At 49.3% G+C, this 24,042-nt stretch overlaps 2 protein-coding genes across 5 annotated transcripts; both read right to left on the reverse strand.

The window, feature by feature from the left end:
* Window positions 1-7,209: 7,209 nt before the first annotated feature.
* Window positions 7,210-8,432, reverse strand: LOC149752901 (uncharacterized). Its single transcript, XM_089925445.1, has 2 exons — window positions 8,215-8,432; window positions 7,210-8,130 (listed from the first exon to the last, which is right to left on the reverse strand). Exons 1-2 carry the CDS (start codon window positions 8,308-8,310, stop codon window positions 7,360-7,362), a joined length of 867 nt encoding a protein of 288 aa, XP_089781571.1. The 5' UTR covers window positions 8,311-8,432; the 3' UTR covers window positions 7,210-7,359.
* Window positions 8,433-17,768: 9,336 nt separating this feature from the next.
* LOC103714611 (indole-3-acetic acid-amido synthetase GH3.10) lies at window positions 17,769-22,311 on the reverse strand. 4 transcript variants are annotated; one of them, XM_008801919.6, is made up of 4 exons: window positions 21,526-22,311; window positions 20,995-21,096; window positions 20,014-20,843; window positions 17,769-18,546 (listed from the first exon to the last, which is right to left on the reverse strand). In XM_008801919.6, the coding sequence occupies exons 1-4, from the start codon at window positions 21,852-21,854 to the stop codon at window positions 18,011-18,013; spliced, it is 1,797 nt and encodes a 598-aa protein (XP_008800141.3). In that variant the 5' UTR covers window positions 21,855-22,311; the 3' UTR covers window positions 17,769-18,010. The 4 variants fall into 4 exon arrangements, with proteins under 4 accessions (XP_008800141.3, XP_088560627.2, XP_088560629.2 ...); XM_088704501.2 differs by having other exon boundaries at window positions 20,995-21,091; window positions 21,526-22,178; XM_088704503.2 differs by having other exon boundaries at window positions 20,995-21,377; window positions 21,526-22,175.
* Between the last annotated feature and the right edge of the window lie 1,731 nt (window positions 22,312-24,042).

Genomic DNA, 24,042 nt, shown 5'->3' on the forward strand with positions numbered 1-24,042 from the left:
GTGGAGCCCTACAGCGGAATCACCGACCCCCTCGACCACTTGGAGAGTTATCGGGCCCTCATGGCCCTACAAGGGTCCTCGGAGGCCATACTCTGCAAGGCCTTCCCAGCAACCCTCCGAGGGACCGCTCGGTTTTGGTTCTCTGGTCTGAAGCCGAACACGGTGTCCTCTTTTGAGCAACTCGGCAGGCAGTTCGCCACCAACTTTGCTGCCAGCCGGCGCCAGCGACGAACATCAGACTCCCTCCTGGACATCAAGCAGAAGGAGGGGGAGTCCCTCAAAGAGTACCTGGACCGCTTTACCGCCGCCACATAGGAGGTTCGCGAGCTAGACCAATCGATAGCCATGTCGGCTCTGAAGACTGGGGTCCGCTCCTATCGATTCCTCTTCTCCATCGAGAAGAGCTTCCCGGCCGACTTCACCGAAATGCTTGCCCGAGCCCGGAAGTACGCCAAGGCCGAGGAGGCAGTCGCCTCCAGACGGGGGGCAATCGAGCCCACCTCGAAGAAGCGGAAGAAGCGCCGCGAGGAGCGCGGTCGACAAAGAAGCCGGTCTCCCCGCCGAGAGAAGAATCTCCCCAGACTGAGGAGCCCGCCCCGTCAACAGGGGCGACCTCAGCAGAGGACACCTCCTCGCCCGAGGTCTCCACCACGGCCCCGGACGTACCAGGCGAGGTACGAGAACTATACACCCGTCAATGCTCCTCGGGCCGAGATCCTGATGGAAATCGAGGGTCGGGACTTCTTCCGACCCCCGCCTCCTATGCGAGACACGGGATTTCCCCGAAATCCCAGGAAGTACTGCCGCTTCCACCGAGATCGCGGGCACGACACGGAGGACTGCTTCCAACTCCGGGACGAGATAGAAGCGCTCATCAGACGGGGAGTACTCAACCGGTTCGTGAGGAACCGACATGAGGAAAGGAGGCCGGCGGAGAATGACGCACCAACCGAAAATCCTGGCGGCAACAGGCCTATCGCCGGCACCATCAACATGATTGGGCGGACCTCGGCAGGAACAGCCGCCCAGGGAGCACCCCCGAAGCGCCCACGCACTGATGAAGTCATCTCGTTCTCGGACGAGGACTTAGAAGGGGTTGAGACCCCTCACGATGACGTTGTGGTCATCTCAATGATTGTAAATAGGTTTGATGTAAAGCGTGTCCTAGTTGACAATGGAAGCTCAGCCAACATTTTGTACTACCATGCCTACCAAAAAATGGGGTTGACAGAAGGACGCCTCCGGAAAATCAATGCCCCGCTGGTCGGGTTTACCGGAGATGCGGTCCCGGTTGAAGGTGAGGCTAGCTTCCTTGTCACAGTTGGCCTCGCCCCCCGGGAGAGCACTGTGAGGACGGACTTTCTGGTGGTCCGTCTGCCCTCGGTCTACAACGCCATCCTTGGGCGCCCAGGGTTAAACGCCCTTCGAGCCGTGGTTTCAACTCGCCATTTGCTCATGCGGTTCCCCACCGGCCAAGGAGTGGGCGGGGTCCGCGGAGACCAACTGGTCGCCAAGCAATGCTACATGGCGGCCCACACAGTAAAGCAACCAGCCGAGGCACCAGACCGCCCGATGGGCCCTTCACTGCCCATAGAAACCCTCGATGCGAGGGACACCCTCTGGAAGAAGCAAGTAGAGCCCGGTGAGCTCCTTATTCAAATCCCACTACAAGAAAATTTTTCCGAGCTAACCGTGCAGGTTGGCTCCGGCCTCGGCGCCCATGAGAGGAATCGCCTCGTCAGCTTCCTGCGGGACAACGCTGACGTCTTCGCCTGGTCGCCCGCGGACGTGCCAGGAGTTGACCCCGAGGTCATGGTCCACCGACTCCAGGTGAGGCCAACCAGCAGGCCTGTAAAGCAGAAGAAAAGAGGCTCCGCCCCTGAGCGACAACGAGCTGCGGCCGAGGAGGTAGACAAACTCCTCAGAGCCGGCTTTATCCGGGAGGTCTCCTACCCGGATTGGCTCGCCAATGTAGTCCTCATAAAGAAGGCCAACGGAAAATGGCGTATGTGCGTGGACTACACCGACCTGAACAAGGCCTGCCCAAAAGACAGCTTCCCTCTCCCGAGCATCGACCAGCTCGTCGACTCCACTTCAGGACACCAACTGCTAACTTTTATGGACGCCTTTTCAGGATATAACCAAATCCGAATGGCGCCAGAAGACGAGGAGAAGACGGCCTTCATCACCGACAAGGGCACCTACTGCTACAAGGTGATGCCCTTTGGCCTGAAAAACGCTGGGGCCACCTATCAGAGACTGGTCAGCCAAATCTTTAAAGACCAGATCGGCCGGAACATGGAAGTCTATGTGGACGACATGCTGGTAAAGAGCCAAGCGGCGGAACACCACATAGCTGATCTCAGCGAGGCATTCGCCAAGCTCAGAAAATACCAAATGAAACTCAATCCGGCGAAGTGCGCGTTTGGAGTCACCTCGGGCAAGTTCCTGGGTTTCATAGTGACCCAATGCGGAATTGAAGCCAACCCGGAGAAAATCCGGGCACTGCAAGAGATGTCGCCTCCAAAGACAGTTAAGGAGGTGCAGCGGCTCGCGGGGCGGGTAGCCGCCCTGGGAAGGTTTGTTTCTCGATCAGCCGAGCGTTGCCTCCCCTTCTTCAAGAGCCTCAAACGGCCGAAAGACTTCCGGTGGACAGAAGAATGCCAGCAAGCCTTCGAAGAGCTTCGGAGCCTCCTGGCCTCTCCCCCGCTGCTCACCAAGCCCCAGAAGGGCGAAATTCTTTACTTATATCTGGCCGTCTCCCCAGCTGCAGTAAGCTCGGTCCTCGTCCGGGAAGAAGACAAGCTCCAAAAGCCGGTCTATTACACCAGCCGGGTTCTCAGGGATGCTGAGACCCGATATTCTAAACTTGAGAAGACCATCTTCGCTCTAATCAACTCGGCTCGGAGGCTCAGGCCTTACTTCCAAGCCCACACGATAGCTATATTAACCGACCAGCCTATGAAGCAGATATTGCAGAGGTCGGATCGTGCGGGGAGGATCGCCAAATGGGCGGTCGAGCTCGGGGAATTCGACCTAGAATATCGGCCCAGGCCGGCTATCAAAGCTCATATACTCGCCGACTTCATCGTGGAGTGCACCCTTCCGGACGACCCCGAGCCGCCATCTGAGTCCGTGGAGGAGACCCCGAAACAGCCATGGGTCCTGCACTCAGATGGGTCTTCGACCCCGGGGGGCAGCGGGGCCGGACTTATCCTCACCAGTCCAGATGGAGTGGTGGCCGAGCAAGCTCTGCGCCTCGAGTTCCTGGCCTCAAACAATGAGGCCGAGTATGAGGCTCTCATCGCCGGGCTCAAGCTGGCGAAAGAACTAAAAGTGAGAGACCTGACGGCCTTTAGCGACTCCCAGCTGGTGGTGAACCAGGTCCAAGGAGATTTTGAAGCTAAAGAGCCATCCATGCAAAAGTATCTCCAAAAGGTGCGGGAACTCACATCTGCCCTGAATTCTTTCAATATTCAGTATATTCCCAGAGCGGAAAACCTCAGGGCAGACCAGCTATCCAAACTGGCCACCTCCCGCATGAGCGAGCTTCCCAAGGGAACAGCGCTCGAGTATCTTCGGGTCCCCAGCACGGAGGAACCCGAGCCCACTATGTGCATCGACTCCGAGCCAAGCTGGATCGACGGGCTCGTCTGCTATCTTCAGGACGGAACTCTACCTCATGACGAGACGGAGACTCGCCGAATCAAGCGTCAGGCTCCCCGGTATGTCTTGTACGAGAATAAACTCTATCGACAATCATTTACTTCTCCCCTTCTCAGATGCCTCCGCCCCTCCGAGGCGGATTACGCCCTCCGAGAGGTCCATGAAGGGATCTGCAGAAATCACCTGGGGGGTCGAGCCTTGGCCCACAAGATCCTGCGGCAGGGATACTACTGGCCCACACTCCAGAAGGACGCAACGGATTTCGTCCGCAAGTGCGATCGGTGCCAACGAAACGCCAATATCCAGCGCCGACCTTCAGCTCTGCTGACCTCCATCATCGCCCCCTGGCCGTTTGCCCAATGGGGGATCGACATCCTGGGGCCCTTTTCCCTGGCCACCGGACAGAGAAAGTTCCTGGTCGTCTCCATCGACTACTTCACCAAATGGGTCGAGGCCGAACCTGTCGCCCGGATCACCGAGCAAAAGATGCGGGACTTCGTGTGGAAGTCTATAATCTGCCGATTCGGACTACCCCGTATCCTTATATCTGACAATGGTCGACAATTTGACAATGTTCATTTCAGGGAGTTTTGCTCTGAGCTCGGCATTGATCATCGCTTCACCTCGGTTGCCCATCCCCAGACAAACGGGGAAACTGAGGTAACTAACCGAACTATTTTGCAAGGACTCAAAGCTAGGCTTGATCGGTCCAAAGGACAGTGGGTCGAGGATTTGTACAATGTCCTTTGGGCGTACCGGACCACGTTCCGATTGCCCACGGGAGAGACCCCCTTCAACCTAGCATACGGCACTGAGGCCGTCATCCCATTGGAGATCGGCTTGCCTTCTCTGAGGGTGGAGCATTACGACCCCGATACCAATTCCTCCCAGCTCAGGAGCAATTTGGACCTCGTCGAAGAGACAAGAGAGGTCGCCCGGGTGCGCATGGCAAGATATCAACAGCGAACGGCCCAATACTACAACTCCAGAGTTAAGCCCAAGCTCTTCAAAGTAGGGGACCTCGTCCTCAGGAAAACCGAGGCTTCTCAACCAACCGAGCAAGGAAAGCTCGCCCCAAACTGGGAAGGACCGTATCAAATCGCCCGGGTACAACGGCCAGGGGCGTACAAATTGAAGTCCCTGGAAGGAACTCTGATCCCACGAAGCTGGAACTCCGAGAATTTACGAATGTACTACCAGTGAAACCCCAAGGGGTTCAAGATAATCAGGATAATGGACTCAGCTCCTTTTTCTGCAAATATTTCTCTCATTTTGATGACTGTAATCCTCTTCTAATATTGGGTCGTCTGTGATCCTCAGATCCCCCGGCCAAAATCGGGATGCCTCGAGGCTCGACCGTAGAGTCCCAAACTCCCTCGACCTCGGGAAGAATCGCAAGACGGTGAAACGTCGACTGGAGCGAGATTCCTCGACTAAGGTCGAGATGCCCCGAGTGTCGACAGTGCGTGCCCAGACCCCTCGACACTTCGGGAAGACGGGGTAGTACCTTCGCAGTCCCCCGTGGCGCTCGACACCAACAACGGGGTAGTACCTTCGCGGCCCCCCGTAGCGATCCCTCGACTAAGGTCGGGATGCCCCGAGGGTCGACCGTAGAGAACCAGACTCCCTCGACCTCGGGAAGGCGCCGTGAGGGGTGGAAAGGGTGGCTCCACCCGGGGCGCCACAAAGTAGACCCCCGGGAGCGGTCGACGATCCCCGATCCCCGAAGCGAGCGATCCCTCGACTAAGGTCGGGATGCCCCGAGGGTCGACCGTAGAGAACCAGACTCCCTCGACCTCGGGAAGGCGCCGTGAGGGGTGGAAAGGGTGGCTCCACCCGGGGCGCCACAAAGTGGACCCCCGGGAGCGGTCGACGATCCCCGATCCCCGAAGCGAGCGATCCCTCGACTAAGGTCGGGATGCCCCGAGGGTCGACCGTAGAGAACCAGACTCCCTCGACCTCGGAAAGCGTCGCCGGTCGGTAGAGCGTGCCCAGACCAGCCGACCTGACGAACGATCCCTCGACTAAGGTCGGGATGCCCCGAGGGTCGACCGTAGAGAACCAGACTCCCTCGACCTCGGGAAGGCGCCGTGAGGGGTGGAAAGGGTGGCTCCACCCGGGGCGCCACAAAGTGGACCCCCGGGAGCGGTCGACGATCCCCGATCCCCGAAGCGAGCGATCCCTCGACTAAGGTCGGGATGCCCCGAGGGTCGACTGTAGAGAACCAGACTCCCTCGACCTCGGGAAGCGTCGCCGGTCGGTAGAGCGTGCCCAGACCAGCCGACCTGACGAACGATCTCTCGACTAAGATCGGGATGCCCCGAGGGTCGACCGTAGAGAACCAGACTCCCTCGACCTCGGGAAGGCGCCGTGAGGGGTGGAAAGGGTGGCTCCACCCGGGGCGCCACAAAGTGGACCCTCGGGAGCGGTCGACGATCCCCGACCCCCAAAGCGAGCGATCCCTCGACTAAGGTCGGGATGCCCCGAGAGTCGACCGTAGAGAACCAGACTCCCTCGACCTCGGGAGGTATCACAGGTCAGCAAGGCGTCCACAAACCCGCCGACCTGATGTGAGATCCCTCGACCAAGGCTGAGGCGCTCCGAGGTCCGACCATAGGGTCTTAAGCCCCCTCGATCTCAAAAAGGGCTACAAATTAACAGAGCCTCCCCAGATCCTCTCAACTCCGGCAAGAGTCGCCGGGTCCATGGGAAGCCCGGGCCCCTTTTACCAGTCAAAAATGACTCCGGAGGTCGACGAGGAAGGGAAGCGACCTACTCCACCATGCGAAGCATGACCCCGAGAATGCAAGAGGTACACCCAACTAGACGCCTTCCCTGTCAAATTTTATCTACATATTGCCAAGCGGGATCTCGTCCAATGTTGGAGTCTTATTTTGCCCCAAAGCCGGGTTTCTTCGCTGGGTCGGCTTAATACCGACCTCCCAACCTCATTATGCCTGCTCTGTTCGTCAAGTCTCCGTAATCCGTACTAAGGCTTTATAAAGTAGGGCCCAACTCGGCTCTTCTAAGTAAACTCCGACGTCCAGCTGGGAAAGTGGTCCCGGCCACGAATGTACCAGCCAAGCACAGGTACCAAGGCGATCTTTGGGAATCCCAGCCTTGTTCACCGAAATCTCGGCAGGGTCCGAGGACGATAACTATGAAAACCTTCGGCAATAACTTGTTTATTAGCCCGTGCTCCCTATGAAAGGTTCGAAGTTGAGTTCGGAAACCCGACTAAACTCCCCGAATAGCGGCACGAATAGACCTATTCCGGTCCCACTTGAAGGGCTAAGGCCCGACCTCGGTGCCTTAAGATTTTCCTAAAGGCCAAACGTGGCAACTCCCACGACTCTAAGATCCGAGTTATAGGACTTAGAGAAATTTTCTAGAAACCTAAGCTCGGAGCTCCGTTTGGTCGAGACGACTGGAATCCGAGAAGGCTAAGATATAGCCAGGGAAAAGGGCAGCTTTGTTAAGCAGCCCAAAGATTAAAATACGAAGTTAGAGGTCGTCAAGGCGGTTAGCCAAGGCTCTAGCCTCATCCACGACAACAGAGGGAAAGATGAACACAGAATGACAAACATTTCTTCATTAACAAAGGGCCGGAAGGCCAATTACAAAATTGGAAGTCGGCCACTCAAGGGCCGACCCCGGATACAATGAAAAAGAAAAGAAAAATATGCTTAAGTCCTAAGCGGCGGGGGCCACATCCGGGGGGTCATCCGGCACATTGATGACCTCATGATCTTCCTCCGGAACAGGCTCGGGGCCGGGAGCAGGAGCTTCGGGCGCCGCCTCCAGGACAGCATCGACCTCGGCCGCCGGAGCCGCCTCCATGACACCGTCCGCCTCGGCTACCCCCGTCGAAGGCTCGGCGGGGTCCTGCTCGTATATTCCCGCCTCGGACGTCAGGATGGCAGGAAGGGCTTGCACGTCGGACCCCCAGCCCCGGTCCTCCCTCGGACGGACCGTCGAGAAGTCGTACTGAGGGCAGTACCGGCGCACCTGGTCCCGGAAGTTCTCGAAGCCTCGAAGGAAACCGTCGACCGTCTCCTCCTCCAACATGTCGCGGAACTCTTGCGACTCTTTGAAGAGTTCCACAGCATGCTCGGCTCGTTCGAGGGCCCTCCTCTCCCGGGCCTCAAGTTGCCCGAGTCGGAGGCGCAAGACCCCCTCCTCATACTCGAGGGCCGCGACCCTGGCCTGGACCTCCCCTAAGCGCGCCTCCGTGCCGCGCATGGTTGCCCTGGTCAGGGCATGAGCCGCCTTCTCCTCCTCGAGCGCCCCCACCATGGCAAGGCGCTCAGCCTCGGTGGCTGTCCACCGAGCCTCGGCCGCGGCCAACGCCGCCTCCAGCTCGGCGACTCTTTTCTTGGCCGGCTCCAGTTGCTGGCCGAGCTGTTGAACTTCTTCCCGATACCCATGGGCGATGAACGCCATGGTGTCGAGCTCGAGAATATGCTGAAAAGGAAGAAACGAGGGTATTGTGAGTTGAAAAGCACATATGTACGCTAAAAACTCGGGGAAATTAAGAAGAAAGCTTACCCGGGCAGTGTTGCAGTAAGCACTGCCGACGACCTCCTCCAGCGAAATACCCCGGAACACGGCCCGGTCCGCTGGAAGCACCGCACGCCGCAACATGGAGCGTGCGACCTCGGCATCTTGAAAGGCCGAGCGCCCCTCGGGAATAGGAGAGTCCGGCTCGGCCGACTTTTCTCGGAAAGCCCGAGAAGAGCTCGGCACGATCGAACCCGAGGTCCCGGAGCCGCTCGCCTCGGTGCCTCGGGTAAGCCTGGGTCCTGGCTGCTGCGGCCAGACCACGGACGGCTCCCCCCGCTGGGAAAGGGGGGTAGGGCAAGGAGGGGCCGACGGGCCCGTATCACCAACAACCCGCTCCCGCCTCGGGTCGGCTGCAGGGGCCCCCGCCTCGGGGCCACTCGTCCCGGCCGACGAAGAAGCGCCGTCCGTCCTCGCCCTCTTCCGGGGCTGGGGCACTGCACCCCCGACCTCGGCCTCTCGCCTCCTCAGGCGAGAGAAAAGTGATGTATTGCTGGTCGGCATGCGTGGAATATCTGAAATCAAAAATTTTGTTAAGAGTCAGACCAGTGACCGTAAAGACGGAGAACAAGAAATAAATAAATAGAATAATGCAACCGCCCTTACCCTCGGGGCGCGCCGAGCTCAGACCCACGCTCGCCAGGGCGTCCTCCCGCAGGAGCTCGGTCAGGTCGTTGCCCCTCCCGAGGGCTCGCAAAGAGTCCAGGGTCCTCAGCTCCCTCCCCGTGGGCTCGGAGAGTTTGTTGAGGGCCTTCAGCCGAGGGTGTCCCCACCTTGGCTCGAACCCCCAAGGCGCCGCAGACGCCAGAAAGAAAAACTTCCTCTTCCACTCGTGAATCGAGGAAGGGGCGCCCCGGAAGAGTGACATACCGCCCCGAAAGGCGAAATATAACCACCCTACGTCCGCCGGATTTTTCTTTAACAGAAAACACCGGCGAAAAAGGCCTACCGAAATCGGGATTCCGTGCCCGAGGCACAGGGATAAAAATCCAATTATGGTCCTCCATGAGTTCGGAGCCAACTGCGCCGGGACGAGTTGGTACTCGGCCAGCAAGTTGCTCACGAACTCATGGGCGGGAAAACGCAGGCCCGCCCAAAGTGTCTCGCGGTAAACCGCGATCCGACCTGGGGGCGGCTGCGTCACCCTGTCTTCCGGCCCTGCGGTTTCAAGGCGAAACCCGGGCTGGAAGAAGAAACGGGAGCGGATTAACTCCAGCTCCTCTTCCGACAGACTCGACCCAACCTCTTCGGGACCGGAACCCATTCTCACGGAAGAGTGGAGCAAAAGTTAAGAGTAGAAAATGGAGGTTGACGAGGAGGAGAAAAGAGGAAACCCTAGTGAAAACGGGAAGAAAACCTACTGGACATTGCCGAAAATCGCTCCGGGCACCACCAGCAAGGCTCAGCTGAGGGAGAAAGCAAGGGGGAAAGACGACGAAAATAAGAGGCAGCCAAACAAGACCTTTAGGGCAGACTCGTGGGGTTTATATAGACCCCCCTGACGGCCCAGATCGACGGGGTCGGTTCCCATCCCCCCGGGTTGCGCCACGTGTCGACCTCGGAAGCCGAGGCACCGTATTCACTCCGGTTTAATAAATCGGATACGAAATCGAAGCGTTGTCCCATCGGATCTCGGGGCCTCATCATGGGCCCACAGAATCAAATCGTCCTGAGGAACGAGCGGACGTAACCCCCGCTCCCCTCGTTTAATAAGATCTGGGACACGTGGAGCCCCGATGAGGCCTCCACTTCTTCGGAATTATGATCCAGTAACATGAAATCGAAAGCGTCCGACCTCGGGTCGCGCCGCGTGTCCGTTTCAAACCCCGTAACGACACACTCATTAATGAGCCAGAAACATCGATTACGGAATCGAGACACCGCCTCGACGAGCTCGAGGTCCCCCATTATTAATCCGTCGTAAAATGATCCTGGCAATTCAAGAAGCATGATGATACGAGCTCCATCGTTAGCTCACCGAATAAAGCAGCCTCGAGACGCCAAAGGGCGCATATCTCACCATAAAAGCTCCGGAAAGCACAAGGGGGCGGGCGAGACCTTCCCCCCAACCTTAGTGACAGACTTTACTTCCCACGTCCGAGCTCCACAAGCCGCTCGAACTCGAAAGTCGGGGGGTAGTGTTGGGGGGAATAAAGTTTCCCCCCAAATGACATAAATACCCCTAAGAAGCCGTACAACCTCCGACCCCGGACAGCCGAAGTCAACGTCCGACCTCGGAACGCTCGGCCACAAGACGACCGACCCCGAAACCTCCGACCTAAGAGAAACCCCGATGTCCGAGGACCGTACTCTAACACCCCTCCGGCATTTATTGCGCATGGCCGCTGTAATCTTCCGGCTTACTCCATAATAAATGCGCATGGCTCCTGACATCTACGGATCCCCGGCTCTCCACGGCAAATCGACCCAGCAGGGTCTAGTCGACTATGATAAGTCTCTGATCTCGGCCATACCGCCGACATCAGTGCAATGATTCGCCTGACCGAGCGCCGACCTGAACAACATGCCAAGCCGTACTACGGCCTCGCCCTGTTACATCACAGGTAAACCGACCCCCGCATATAAAAGGGAGCCTTGGCCTCCCAAGAGGGGATCGGAACATTCATACACCCAAAAATCACTGTTTATCTCCTTCTCCCCACTATTTGCCCCCTCCCTGACTTGAGCGTCGGAGGGCCGGCGCCGGAGAACCCGGCCACCGGTTCGTGTGCAGGCATCCGGACGGAGGACGCCGCCAGCCAACGGATCGCCGCCCCGCTGCGAGGACCTGCTGTTCCTTCTCTCCGACCGCCCCGGACGGAGGACGCCGCCCGCCGACAGACCGCCGCCCCGCCGTGAGAACAAACAGTCGTTTCCTCTCCTCGACTGAAGATTGCCCCCGGGTCCAATTTCCAGCAACAGCATCCTTCTGTTAATTGAGCTCACCTGGGCGCATATGTATCTGCGCTTCTATGATTAACAATTAGCGCATGGGGGAAGCGGCAAATCTTAGATTTGTGGCAATTGTCTAAAGCTGTTTGTAAGTAAATTTTGTATTCTCTCTAAGTTGCACTGAACACCTTCAAAATCCTATAATTCTTGATGCTTGGTGTTAGAATCGGAAAGTGACTGCGTCCTGATCAGAGGTATTGTCTGCTTTGGAAAAGTGCGTACGTTTCGCGCGATGCGTGTTGTGTGCAGCTCTTAATGGACAATATTTTTCTCACGGCTTTGTCCTTCTTAGAAAAGTCCTCTAGAAGGAAAGGAATGGCTCCTCCTTATAAGGTATAATAGCGAGAAGGATTCATGCGGGCAAGTGCGTATGTATCGCGCGATGCGTGTCGTGTGCAGTTCTTAATGGGCAATATTCTCCTTACGGCTTCGTCTTTTTAAAAGGACACTCTGGAAGAAAAAGGGGTAGCCTCTTTTATAAGGCACAATTCTTTCCGTTACTCTTCCAATATGGGACTAAAGTCTCGGGTCCCCCATCTGCCCTCCAATACTACCATCCAGCGGAAAGGATTCGTGCGGGGAAGTTTTGGCAGGGCTCTTCCTCTAGCGCTATCTGTTAGAGCGGAAAAGTGACTACGTCTTGACTAGAGGTATTATCACTTCTTATAAGACACAATTTTTTCTGCTACTCTTTCAACATGGAACTAAAATTTCAGATTCCCCATACGCCCTCCAACACTTGGCATTCTGTCGTTTTTTTTTGAATCTTTAGTGTGAGGCAACCGTCAAAATGATCTTTAGGTATGCGAGAGTTAGGGTAGTAGAGCAAGCCTTAATTGGCTTCTCTGCAGCTTTTGGCTCTCGTTTTTAGGAACTAAAATATGATATGGCCCAATATCTTTTGGCAGATTGGCAATCAAGAAATGGGAAAATCTTCGAGCAACTTCAAGTACCCATTCTGCTGTTGGGTTGGTTAATGAGTTTTCGGCATATGCTGAATCTTCGTCCCTATCAGGACCCTTGCCCCTTGGGTGTCTTTTTTTGCCTTTTCCGTCGAGTTCTTTTGGAACTCACTCTTATTTTCTGGCCTCCTTAACCCGGCTGGGTCAAAATCGATTTTGTTGGTTCACTCAAAACTAATGGCATTGGTGTGGTGCAATAGAGAGTATTTTTGATACCCTATTGTTGCTGTGGTTCTGATCTTAATAGGAAAAATCTGTGCCAACGGCTGAGTTAATGGTGGTACGGGTTGGTGTTAAAAGGGCTGCGGGCTGCGGCCTATGGCCTGGCGATAGGCATATGCTTTGAAGCTGGTCCTCACGCAATCATGAATCGGATTTCCAGTTCTGATGACATTCAACGGCGTCACCCTTGCATCACTGAGGTTCAAAATCTCGCACTTGTCCCTCTCAGGCAAGTTACAAGTGAAGGAATGCTTCTGCTGATTGAGTTGCAAATGTTGATTCCAGAATCACATGTTGTCAGCTCCGGATGCACAGCTTCCTCTTAATGCAATTTGTTTGGACGAATGCCAGGGAGTTAGGTTTAGTGGGAAGCGGTGGTTTTTTTATTATAGGGCACTGCCCGTTTTATCCATCCAAAAAAAAAAAATTATTTGGCGAAATATTTTTAATTTTTATTGTTTTTTAAAAAAATCTAGTCCAATTTTTGAAAAAAAAATGAAAACCATTGCAAATGACTCACTTTCTTGAAACAAGTGTTGTTTAAACCACTATGCTTCCATCAATCTACTATCACCATTCTAGCCATGCTATCTATGGCTACCACTACTGCCATCACTATCATTGTCGTTGCGATAACCATTGCCACCATTATTATTTTTATCGTCGTTGCTTCAACTATCGTTGTCATAGCTGCCACCAACACTGTTACTACTGCTATCATCATCACCGCTTTCACTACTATCATCACCGTTTATAAAATTTATATTTTAAATTTTATTTGAAAAATAGAACAAATAAGAATATTAAGATTTTAGAAATATATAAAACTGGCAGCCATTGCCGAATGCATGGCAATTGAAATTGATACGCATACATAGGCCATGCACCTATTTGCTATTCTTTTTCTGCTTGCTGTCAATTTTCATGGGTTGATTTTGGGATAGCTTGAGCTAGCAATAGGTACCATTGTCTGATCCAATAACCCTAAGCGTGCTAAAATGCCTCTTTTTTTTTCAGATATTAGAAAATTGGTCTAATAAATCCCGCTTCCATTCAGCCATTTCAGCAAGCCATCTGGTCATAGGAATCAGCAACCAACAAGCTCAGCCAAAACATGGTTTGAGCTATAAGTTGCATGGCAATGTGAAAACTTAAAGGAACCAAAAGAAAATTTTCCCCGGTCCGAGTGGTGACAGCACGGACCACCCCCTGATCCCGGACATTATAATGATGATGAGGGATGGGGTGGCCTTCGAGGCCAAACATGTATTCAGAGAGGCCAACGGGACGGCTGACTGAGTGGCTGCGCAGAATATACCCTGCGGTCAGAAGAGGGGGAGCTGTCATTGGCACTCCGCGAGCTTGTGCTTTTGAATTTTTTGGATATATTCATACACGTATTGTATGGAGAACTTGTCAAAGTTTTTTTTTTTAAAAAAAAATCTCCCTATGCGAGGGGCTGATGGAACGCATCTTTCCGTCGCCACCCTTGAGGGGTTCACCAGCTTCAGAAGAGGGCAATCCAAGCACATGCACATTGTCTCCATTCACTCTTTCACTCTCTAAAGGTGGGATAAAAATTTCCAACCGCCAGGCATGCACGCAAATATGAAAAAAAGTAATGGCCTCTTTAATTGAAAAGATACAGGAGAGAGATTGCCGTCACCCTCCATCTCTGTTATGTTAAATGGTGGTCTTCATGGGCATTATGTAGCACTCGTCGGTACTTCGGAAGAGATAGAGAAAAAAACCGATCAACAGTAAAATAAAAAATATATTTTTAGTTTAATTTATTTTTTTTAAAAAAATAAAAAATAATTTCTATAGAAACAAGATTTTCGTATTTAATGAAAAAAATATATATGGAAGATATGAGAAAATTAAATTCTTATCAATTGAAAATTGGGATATTTTTTTTAAAGTGTCTTAAGCTTTTAGATAGAATATGATAAGATCTTTTCTTTTATTAAGGAGGACATGACAAATATTTTATATAATTTTTTTGAAAAAGTAAATGCTCACTTAAACATAAATCATTCTGAAATGTGTAATTTTTTAATATCCAGTTAAATATATAAAAGCCACCTTCTACGTATTATATATCTATATATTAGTTTTTTTCAGAAAAAAATATGGCATGAGAAAAATATTTTTCATAAACCAAACATATCTACAATGTTGTGTGGAGATCCTGCCTGGAGACAAATTGTAGTCATTCATGGTCTTTTTTTTTTTTTTTTTTTTTTGCTGGTCATTCAAGGTCTTCTTTCGCAAATGGACATCTCGAGATGGATAGGTTGTTAGTTTGAGCGTGAAAAATGAGACCTCTCCAACTTTCGAGTTTCATTCGGCGACTAAACTTTGTCAATTATATTATATAATACGCTCGAACAAACCGTAAACTCCGCGCATGATACATTCGCCTTGAATCTCCGCATGGTTCTTATTTGTTTATGTGGAATTTCACCATTTTGGTTAAGTGTCTAAGCAATTTTGGTTAGGTCTGGCGGCCACATGCCTGGCAACATGAATGGTTAATTATACTTAACAGGTAAAATTTTTAGTTGGATTTTAACCTTATCCTCCATTTTCATTTTTCTGTTTATTTACCTCAAGAGAAATTTGTAAAATGAACATGGAAAGTGATGTAACGTTGAATACTGCCATTCAAACAGCGGAAGCAATCTCTATGGGCTCATTTGGTTCGCAGAAAAAGAAGGAGAAAAGTGTGGTCAACGGAAAAGTAATGAGATGCCTCTTGTTTGATTGGAGTTTTTAAATGAGAGAGATGAGAAAGTTGTATTTCCATAGGAATATGATTCCCACATTTCATGAAAAAGTCTTTCCCATGAGAAATATGTAAAAGCTACTTCCCATGAGCCAGAAATCACTCTATTTTTATTTTTTTTCAAAAAAGGCTCTTTAACATTAAAGAGGCATTAAAGATCTATTTTTTATTAAGGGTATAATAGGAATTACATATAATTTTTTCAGGAAAGTGGATGGTCAACCAAACATAAGCACTCTGTAAATCTGTCATTTTTCCATGGTCAATCAAACATGCCAAAAGTACTTTTTCAGGCATCCTCTTTCTAGGAATCTGCTTTTCAAAAATCATATTCCTAAGAGAAAAAATGCTTCTTCCGAACCAAACGATCCCTATAGATTTATCTGATTCACGTGGAATAGTGGTTTGCTACCTAGCATCTTAGCAGGACAATCTCTATGGCATTGTTCTTTTCCATTATTAAAGTTTTAGTGTACCTATATTGCTACATATTTGAAACCATAGCCCACCCTAGTGGGAGAAGGGTGCCACACCTAGTGTCACAGCTCAGAACCTTACAAAAAAAAAAAGACTATTTGAAAAGTATTTTTTAAGTTTCTTGGTCCTGTATAAGATCATATATTTCTCTCGTTTAAGCCATGAGCCCATGACGTCTTCATCAGACTAAGAGTTCAAACTTACTTAAATATAATCACAAGAACATGATCAGTTTATGGTCAATCCCAGTGGATCCGTACTGCAGTGTCCCTTAGTTCACATAAGTTATGGACCGGGCTCGCTTTGATATCATTTGTAATAATCCAGGATCTCACCTAAAATGGCTAGTCAAAAAGTATATTTTGAGTTTCTTGGTACAAGTACCCAAGATTTTTCCAACGAATAACTGATATAAGTACCCAAGATTTTTCCAACGAATAACTGATATTGGATTAAATATACGCATGCACGGGTTCTCATACTTAGTGTACCCCAATCTGATCTTTTATGAACCACTTAGGATAAAAATAGATAATTAAACCCTTCATGAACCAACTACTTAGTGTATGACATATATATCATGCCTTGAATCCAAAGCGTAACAGATGCCGCATAGCTGCATGATGATGGCCTTATCCCCTCATTGGGTGGTGGATCAGGAAGAGGGACGCGGTTCGTCTATTTTGATTATTTTTTTTTTGAAATTTTTGGGTTGAAGGTGGGCATTGCCGTCGGGCCCAATGAGGCCTATTCTCATAGTATAAAATCTGATTTGGCGCTCTTTCCGGTCTGCCAGGTGTACGCGAAGCAGTACTCATTTCATCCTTGGGCCCGAGCACCAAATCTCGATAGGGTCAACCGACAGCCTTTGGACACAATCCTCGAGCACACGCATCCCTGCGGTCCCCAGAGTACCTCAACCCAGCCAGGCCTGCCAGAACGCGAAACGCAACGCAAAGGCCATCTGGCCCACCAACATTATTGCCGTTGCAGGGAAGGCGTGCACGGCGTGGAGGGATCCACTCCGTCCTTCCGTCGAAAACCTAAGAGACCCCGAATCGTCGTACGTGTTATGGGTCCCGGCCGGCTTAATGTGGGCTGGTCGCTGGTGGCCCGCCAATAACGGCCGGCGGTGGATCCTGGCCCTCGGATTGGCTGTGGGCTGGCCCTAAAACTGTGGGCACTAACATGGCGAGGTCGTGGGTACGTCAGGGCGGGTGGGCCTCCTTATCCATTGCGGAACAGAGCTCACCCGGTTACTGATTTAACGTGTACAAGTGAAATAGAAACAGATGAAAACAGTTCAACTTTTCCTGCTGTACATCTTTCAAGGTGTCTCGTGAAATATCAAAAGGACTCGGTGTTCTTATATCTGGAGTTCAGGTTTAATGCTTGATTAGAAGTGCTTTTAAGCTTAATAATGGACAGTCGAGTTTATAAGTGGCATCATTGCATCAATAGGATGGTTTTACGCTTCAGTGTTTGCGTTAGTTGCTTGATGTTCAGGATAAAATATGTCTGACCACTACCAGATTCGACTGATATGCTAGCTCCACATACATGGGGATAGGATGAAGAGAGAGAAGGCAAAGAGGAGGAGAAATGGGTGGTACGACTAGGTTCTGACCACTTGTCCCGCATACATGATCGCATTTATATCAAAACTTATCTTTTCAAATGCACTCGTAAGTCTTTAAAAAAAATCTTGACATTGCACAGTCATGAGGTTCCTCTGATAAAAAAAAAACCAAACCATGTTCTTCTGATGGTACGTGAAAAAGGGTTCCAGACTAGGAGATTGCAGGCCTCTTCTGTGGCAATCCGCTTCTTCCATTCCACACTTCCAACTTCGTTTTAACTAGTGCCCTTTGGATGAGTGTAAATCTGCATCTTCGAATGAGCGTCATAGCTAGTTGTATGTAACTTCTGTTCTTTTCATTAACTCATTTAGAATTGATTCTTCTTCACTAATTTATGTAGAACCGCGAGCAACTAAAATCACAAGTGTCTTCATGGAAGCCAAGCACATCAATTTCATCATTTAAAAAGTTAAGAAAAACAGCAGAATGCAACCGCTTTTGTAGCATTCCATAAATCACGAGCACAAGCAACCCATGCTTCTCTAGCGTAAGTCAAGTATGTGTTCTGAGTGATGCACCCGAAAAGGAAAACAGAACGTACGTGTTATGAGTGCATGGCGATCGACTTGCTACGTACTCTTAGGCTCAGCCGGGTAAGGTTAGCCCTGAGCATTTGAAATTCTGAATAAGCTAGGCCAGTGGCATGACACGATATGCGCTAAGAATTCTAGCAACTAAGCGTGCTAATTATGCTCCTAATGATACATCCTCCGAGATACATAGAAGAGAGAGGACCACCTTACTCACCCATAGGCAGTGCTCCTGAAGCTTTTGACCGTGCACCGGTCCAGGATCTTCAGAAGCACCTGGTTGGTGGTGCACCTGGGGGTCTTGAACTGGCTCATGGTCGCGCCATTGCCAATGTAGTACTCCAGTATCTTCCTAAACGTGCCGCTCTCCAAGATCCGGAGCTCCAATGGGCCGATGGAGCCAGTCTTCCTTGAGACCACATAGCCATGGTCCGCGAAGGCCGCATCCATCTCCCGGCAGCACGCTTCGAGGACGCCGTCCGCGGCCTCGCCCTTGATCTCCCAGTAGATCACGTAGTGGCCTGGATGCGCCGCAAGGTCCGCATGGCTGGTGAAGTCGACCACCTCGGCTCTGGTCTGGCTCAGGAGCCCGGACCCTTTCTCCACCGCTATCTGGAGGTCCCTCTCTGTGCTCTTGTCGATGTTCACGGTCAGTATTAGCTTCCGCCTGCAAATAAAGGTTAACTTGGGGGCTCCTTTGTAAAATCCCGCCACCTCCACCACGTCTCCGAGCCTGTACCTGTAGAGGCCTGAAAGGGGGGTCTCTTTGATGTCAGCGCGCGCCTTGTTTAAGGATAGCATGAATCTTACTACTGGGGAAAAGGATATGATATCCTCTCATTAGCTTCTGAACTGAAGGTAGGTAGGAAATTAAACCTCAGTACAAAGACGGACGGAAGAGAGTAAAATCTAGATAGATGGTGGGTCACCAATTAGGGGTAAAGAGCAAGGATATATACTAAATTGTGTGGATTAGAAGCTACCAAGTGTCTAGGAACTAACGACCCGGGAAGGTGGTCCAGTGGTATGAAACAGCACAAATAATGCAAGAAAACAACTGCTTCATCAAAACTATCATTCTCCCATCTCAATAATACGCCATTTTTCTATTTTGAAGGGTGGGTGACAAGCATAGCTAGCAGCATAGGAAGAGGAGAACCAGAAACCATAAAAGTTGATGGTCGTGGGAAACACGTTGTTTAAGATACTACATTTAGGAGCCTAAGAGTATGAAATCAAGGTCAATTATCTTAATAAACAAAATTTAAATATCTTCTATAATTTATATGACAAAATGTTAAATTACTAAACAAAATTTGGATTCGACAGCTCGACGTTTTTATATTGATCCTCTACTGATGTCAAATTATGACAGAAGAATGCGCAGTAGTCAATACTAGCTAACTGCATGCATTAAATTTATGAGACACTTTCATGGAGAAATAATCTAGTCGAGAACAGGAGTCACGAGAGGGGAGCAGCGCGAGTCTACAACAGAAACAAAAGGGATAACACATGGCATCCGAGGATCACCAAACTAGATGGAACAAGAAATGCCTCGCAAAGATATTGTTGCCGAGGTACGAGCTTGTTCTAGCCCAAAAAATAACATATCCCTTCTCCCCTCTGAAATCTGGGAGGAAAATTTGATCTCGTGCATGTGCCTGTAGTAGAATAGTGCACTGCACATGTAGTAAAATTCTGTAGACAAATCGCAAAAGAGGAAGAAGTCTTATAGTTTGGGGCCGGTGCGTGGGTTAATTTTTGTCTTTCGTACATTCGATCGTATCTAGTTTTATTGAAAGACGTAACTCCTTGTAATAACATTAGAAAAGATTGTGGACAACCATAGTGTGATATGCCTGCTCAACTAATTAAGAAATGAGAAGTCTTGTCAGACGAAAAACTAAGCGATGAGTGGTGGGATTGGAGGTGATAGAAATTTTCCTGCACATGTTACATCGTGAGACCGGGAATTCTTCCTTGGCCATGACACCCCACCTCCTCCCATTTGAAGCCAAACACAACATTTTCGTCTTCGCAAAATCTCGCACACTAAATGCAGGTTAGTGATGTCACGCTTCTTTTCAAACTTTACAAAGTGACTCTACATGCCTAAAAGTTGCACATTTTGAATTAAGGATGTCCTCGTCCTTTTTACTCCTATTTTTTCAGTGCTGTGAGATAGAGGGAGAGAGAGGGAGAGAGAGAGGTACCTGTGAAAGTGGTGAGGGCAATCTCATACTGCTGCCCAACCTTGACTTGGGACAGCGGCAATGGCTCACCCTCCACAAAGTCATCAGTTACCACCAAATTGCTGTTGTCCTGCTTGTTCCGCGTGTAGAGAGGGATGAACTCGAAATAAGAGAAGGTGGGGATTACCGTGAAAGTCACTCTCTCAGGGGGATCATACGGTTCCAAGTTTACCCCAATCCAGCTCTCGGTGGATCCATAATCCGCACAAACCAATGGCAAGTACCCGGCATAGTGCCTCAACTTCTTCAGGTAAGGTTGCATCGACCCGGTCATGATGGAGTAGATGTACTTGGCATTGGGCCACAGCTTGGGTATCAGGCTGCCCCAGTCCGAGCCCTCCAGCTCTCTGCACTTCTTCTCGACCTTGGAAGCCAGAGAAGGGTTGGGGGAGAGGCAGTCCATCACGGCCCTCCTCATCTCCGGCGAGGTGATCCTGGGGCTGAGGGTCCCTCCCCTGAGGTCGCCGCAGAGCTCCTCCCACAGCTCCTCAAAAGACGCGAAGGCCTGGACGATGCTGTAGGCGAAGGTGGACGTGGCGAACTCGACCTGGTCGCAGAAGGCGAGGCCGAGGAGGAGGTGGCAGTAGGTGGACTGCTTGTAGTCTGCCCCCGCGATCACCTCGTAGGGACTGCAGGTGAAGCACTTGGTGCTCTTTTGCTTGGTCTTGAACTCCTCGCTTGCGAAGTAGTGGGTGGTGGCTGTGCCCGCCGCGAGGCCTCCCTTGGTCTTGAACTGCTTGCTGCTGTAGATGAACTCCAAAATCCTTCCTCCAGCCCTTATTGGAAACACCCTATACGTGGAGTTCATACGGGGGGAATAGTAAACAGGGTTTTGTCAGTGTGCTATTCTAAGATATCACAAGTTCAGAAGAAAAAAAAATGCAATCAATATATTCTGTTCTTTTGAAAGAAAGGCAATGGTCTCGTGCTGAAGTTGCATACTTTGATCTGTAGGCAGCTCCCAACCTAAAGATTTGAAGAGTCGACTGAGAGCTGAAGCGCGTGAAGGGCACATACTTGGGCCTCCCATCCGTGGTTCCTGAACTGTTTGTCATGTTTATGTTATGTTGCTTATATTAAATTATTACCACGTGAAACCAGACAGGTTTGATAGACAAACAAGAGAAACAACAGAGAAAATAATATAGCTAATATAAGAGAAAGTGAAACCCAGGTCACCGACAACAAATCCAAACTTATATGGGCGAGCAGTTGATTGATTAAAGAGGAGCAGATAGCAAAAAAAAAAAAAAGAAAGAAAAGAAAGAAAGAAGAGGAGCAGATAGCTGATATCATTATACCATTATACAAGAAGTCCTCAAGTCCTGTTTCATTCATGTTAAAAAAAAAAGAAAAACAGAAAAAATTAAAAAGAGAGTTGGCTTGAAGCAGAGGGAATAAAATACTATTACAAATATAAAAGAGAAGATGGGACATCAGAGAGAAGGAAAGAGAGAGTTGTTGGGTCGTCACCTGAGGGAGAGCGTGGTGACGGGCTCCTGGGTGAGGATTGGAGAGGTATCCCCGTCGGCGATCCTCTGGATGTAGGGCTCATGGTCGGCGTGGCAGGCGAGAGGAACGGAGGAGATGAAGAGGGACTCCAGCGCGCCTGGTTCCAGGTCTTGAACCCGGAGGTCGCCGCCGAGCCACTTCTGGAGGTACTCGGTGCCGTGGTTGAGCTCGATGATGCGGCGGAGCGTCTGCGTCTGGACCAACCCGGCATTCTCGGCCACCCCTTCGAACCACGATATGATCTCCTGGTCCTCCACCGTGGCCGCGGCCGCAGCCTCCTCGATGATCATGCTGGGCGGATGGTTCGGTACTTAGGTGATATTATTGCTGCTGTTATCGCACCACCACCACCACCACCACCACCACCACCACCAAGGGAGAGTATCACGCCCCGCACCTCTGCTTTATCAATGTATATTTATTGTGTCCACGTTTCAGGAAAAACCATAAAAACCCCGGGCCGTCTCGCACGGACGCAAAGCCACGGATTATCTCTTAGAATTCGACGGCGGAAGCCGAAAGCCCCCGTAATGGACCCTCTCTCTGTCTTCCTTCTTTACACTTTATGCATTATGGAGGATGAAATCAATCAAGAATCTCTCTCCTTCTCCAACAAGCAGCAGGAGTGGGCAAGGGGCTCTTATGAGTGCATGGACTCTCTCTCTCCCCCTCTCTCTCCCTCTCTGTCTCTCTCGGGATGGTACGGTCGAAGGAAGACCACACGGTACGGTGGAAGGAAGACCACACGATGGGAGAGAAGGGGAGGGGTCCAATTGTCGAAATCGACAGCCTTTTTCTTCACGACAGCTGGCTTCAATTTCCATGGCCACTCTCCATCTCGCGTTCTGCCCATTAAATTTAGTTTATCTGTCTCTTTCGAAATGAAATACTTTGCTGCAAGATGCGTTCTACGATGTGATGGATGGCTTGGACTTCATCAACTGACAAAAGAATCATTTATTGCATGACTGCGATATATAGCTCCTATTGGCCTTTATTATTCTCCTCTCCCTGGACATTTACCATATAACCAGAGAGAGAGCGAGAGAGAGGGAGAAAGGGAGAGAGCGAGCACTTCCGGCGGCTCATTGGAATTCATTCATGCAAAGGTTTCTTATGAAAATAGGGGGGGAAAAAGAGGAAAGCTTCTAATTACTTATTTTGCATGCCCGGCTGCAAGCCATTTTCATTTCTATTGATGGCAGAGATTTATTTAACTAACATGCGAACAGAATGCATGGGAAAAAAATCTATAAAATCCTTCCCCCATATATCATTAAGTTTGTGATTTTAGAAAGTGATCAGCTAATCTATCACTACTATATAAAAAAATATGAGTTTCAATATTTGAAGATGTTTCTTCCTAATTCTATCTATCATTTCTTATGCCGTAGGTACCTTTTTATCTTTTCTAGGTTACTTACATAATCCTGGCTATATACAAATAAGAAAATAAAATAAAATTTTTGTTTTAAACAAATAAAATGTTTTACTTAATTACATTTGTCGTAATAAATAAGTAAAATAAAATCTCAACTTCCAATGGAAGGAGAAAAAACTTTAAAAAAAGAATGTGAACACGCAAGAAAAGGTTATATCCAAAACAAATTATGACAAAAATAATACTGATTATAAATAAATAGTAACAAATACTGATTTTTATTCATTTGTTACTATCTCTAAATAAATTAGAAATATTTGTTTATTTATTATTCTTATCTCTAAATAAATAAAAAATACTATAGTAAATATTTCTTAGAGTAAACAAATTAGAACAAAATTAGAAATATCAGCTATAGATAGATAAGAGAATATTTAATTATGATATTTCTAAGAGTAGATAAATATAAAAATTATAAAATTCTACAAACAAATAAGTAAAAATATATATTTCTATATTATTGTTAATAATTCATATATACTATGATTTAAAATTTTATATATTTTTTAAATATGCATTGCAAGTTCTCCATGCTAATCTCCTTCAGTGACAATCTAATTCTCTTTGTTCTATTCTAAAAAAAATAATTTACTTTACTAAATAACAAAGCTATTTATTCAAATGTCAATGATACCATTAATGCCACTAATAACATTTAAGCTGTGCCTCCTTTGGAGCCTCCCCATAATTAATTGATAAAGACTAGTCCATGTGAGGCAGAAACATGATAGATTTTGGAACCTTTCAATAGATTTAATTATTAGATATATCAGATTGAGCGAACTAGTCCAATAATCACTCGCTACATTACCCTACTGTATTTAAACATTTCAATATCAGAAAAGGATGCCTATATCAATCGTGCATATGCTTCGAGATTTGGATTGGTCCACTAGATATGGTTCATGTAATAATTTTTTTTTTCTTTTTGGTAAAAAGTAATTTTTTTTAATAGTATGTATATTGAGGTATGTGGTCCACGGGAAGATAACATATACAAGCTGCGCACATCCATCCACATGTAGGCTTTCATGGCC

The sequence above is a fragment of the Phoenix dactylifera genome, chromosome 9 (genome assembly GCF_051530095.1).
Source record: "Phoenix dactylifera cultivar Ajwa chromosome 9, Ajwa_hap1_PhDact_Kaust_v1.1, whole genome shotgun sequence".
NCBI lineage: Eukaryota > Viridiplantae > Streptophyta > Magnoliopsida > Arecales > Arecaceae > Phoenix > Phoenix dactylifera.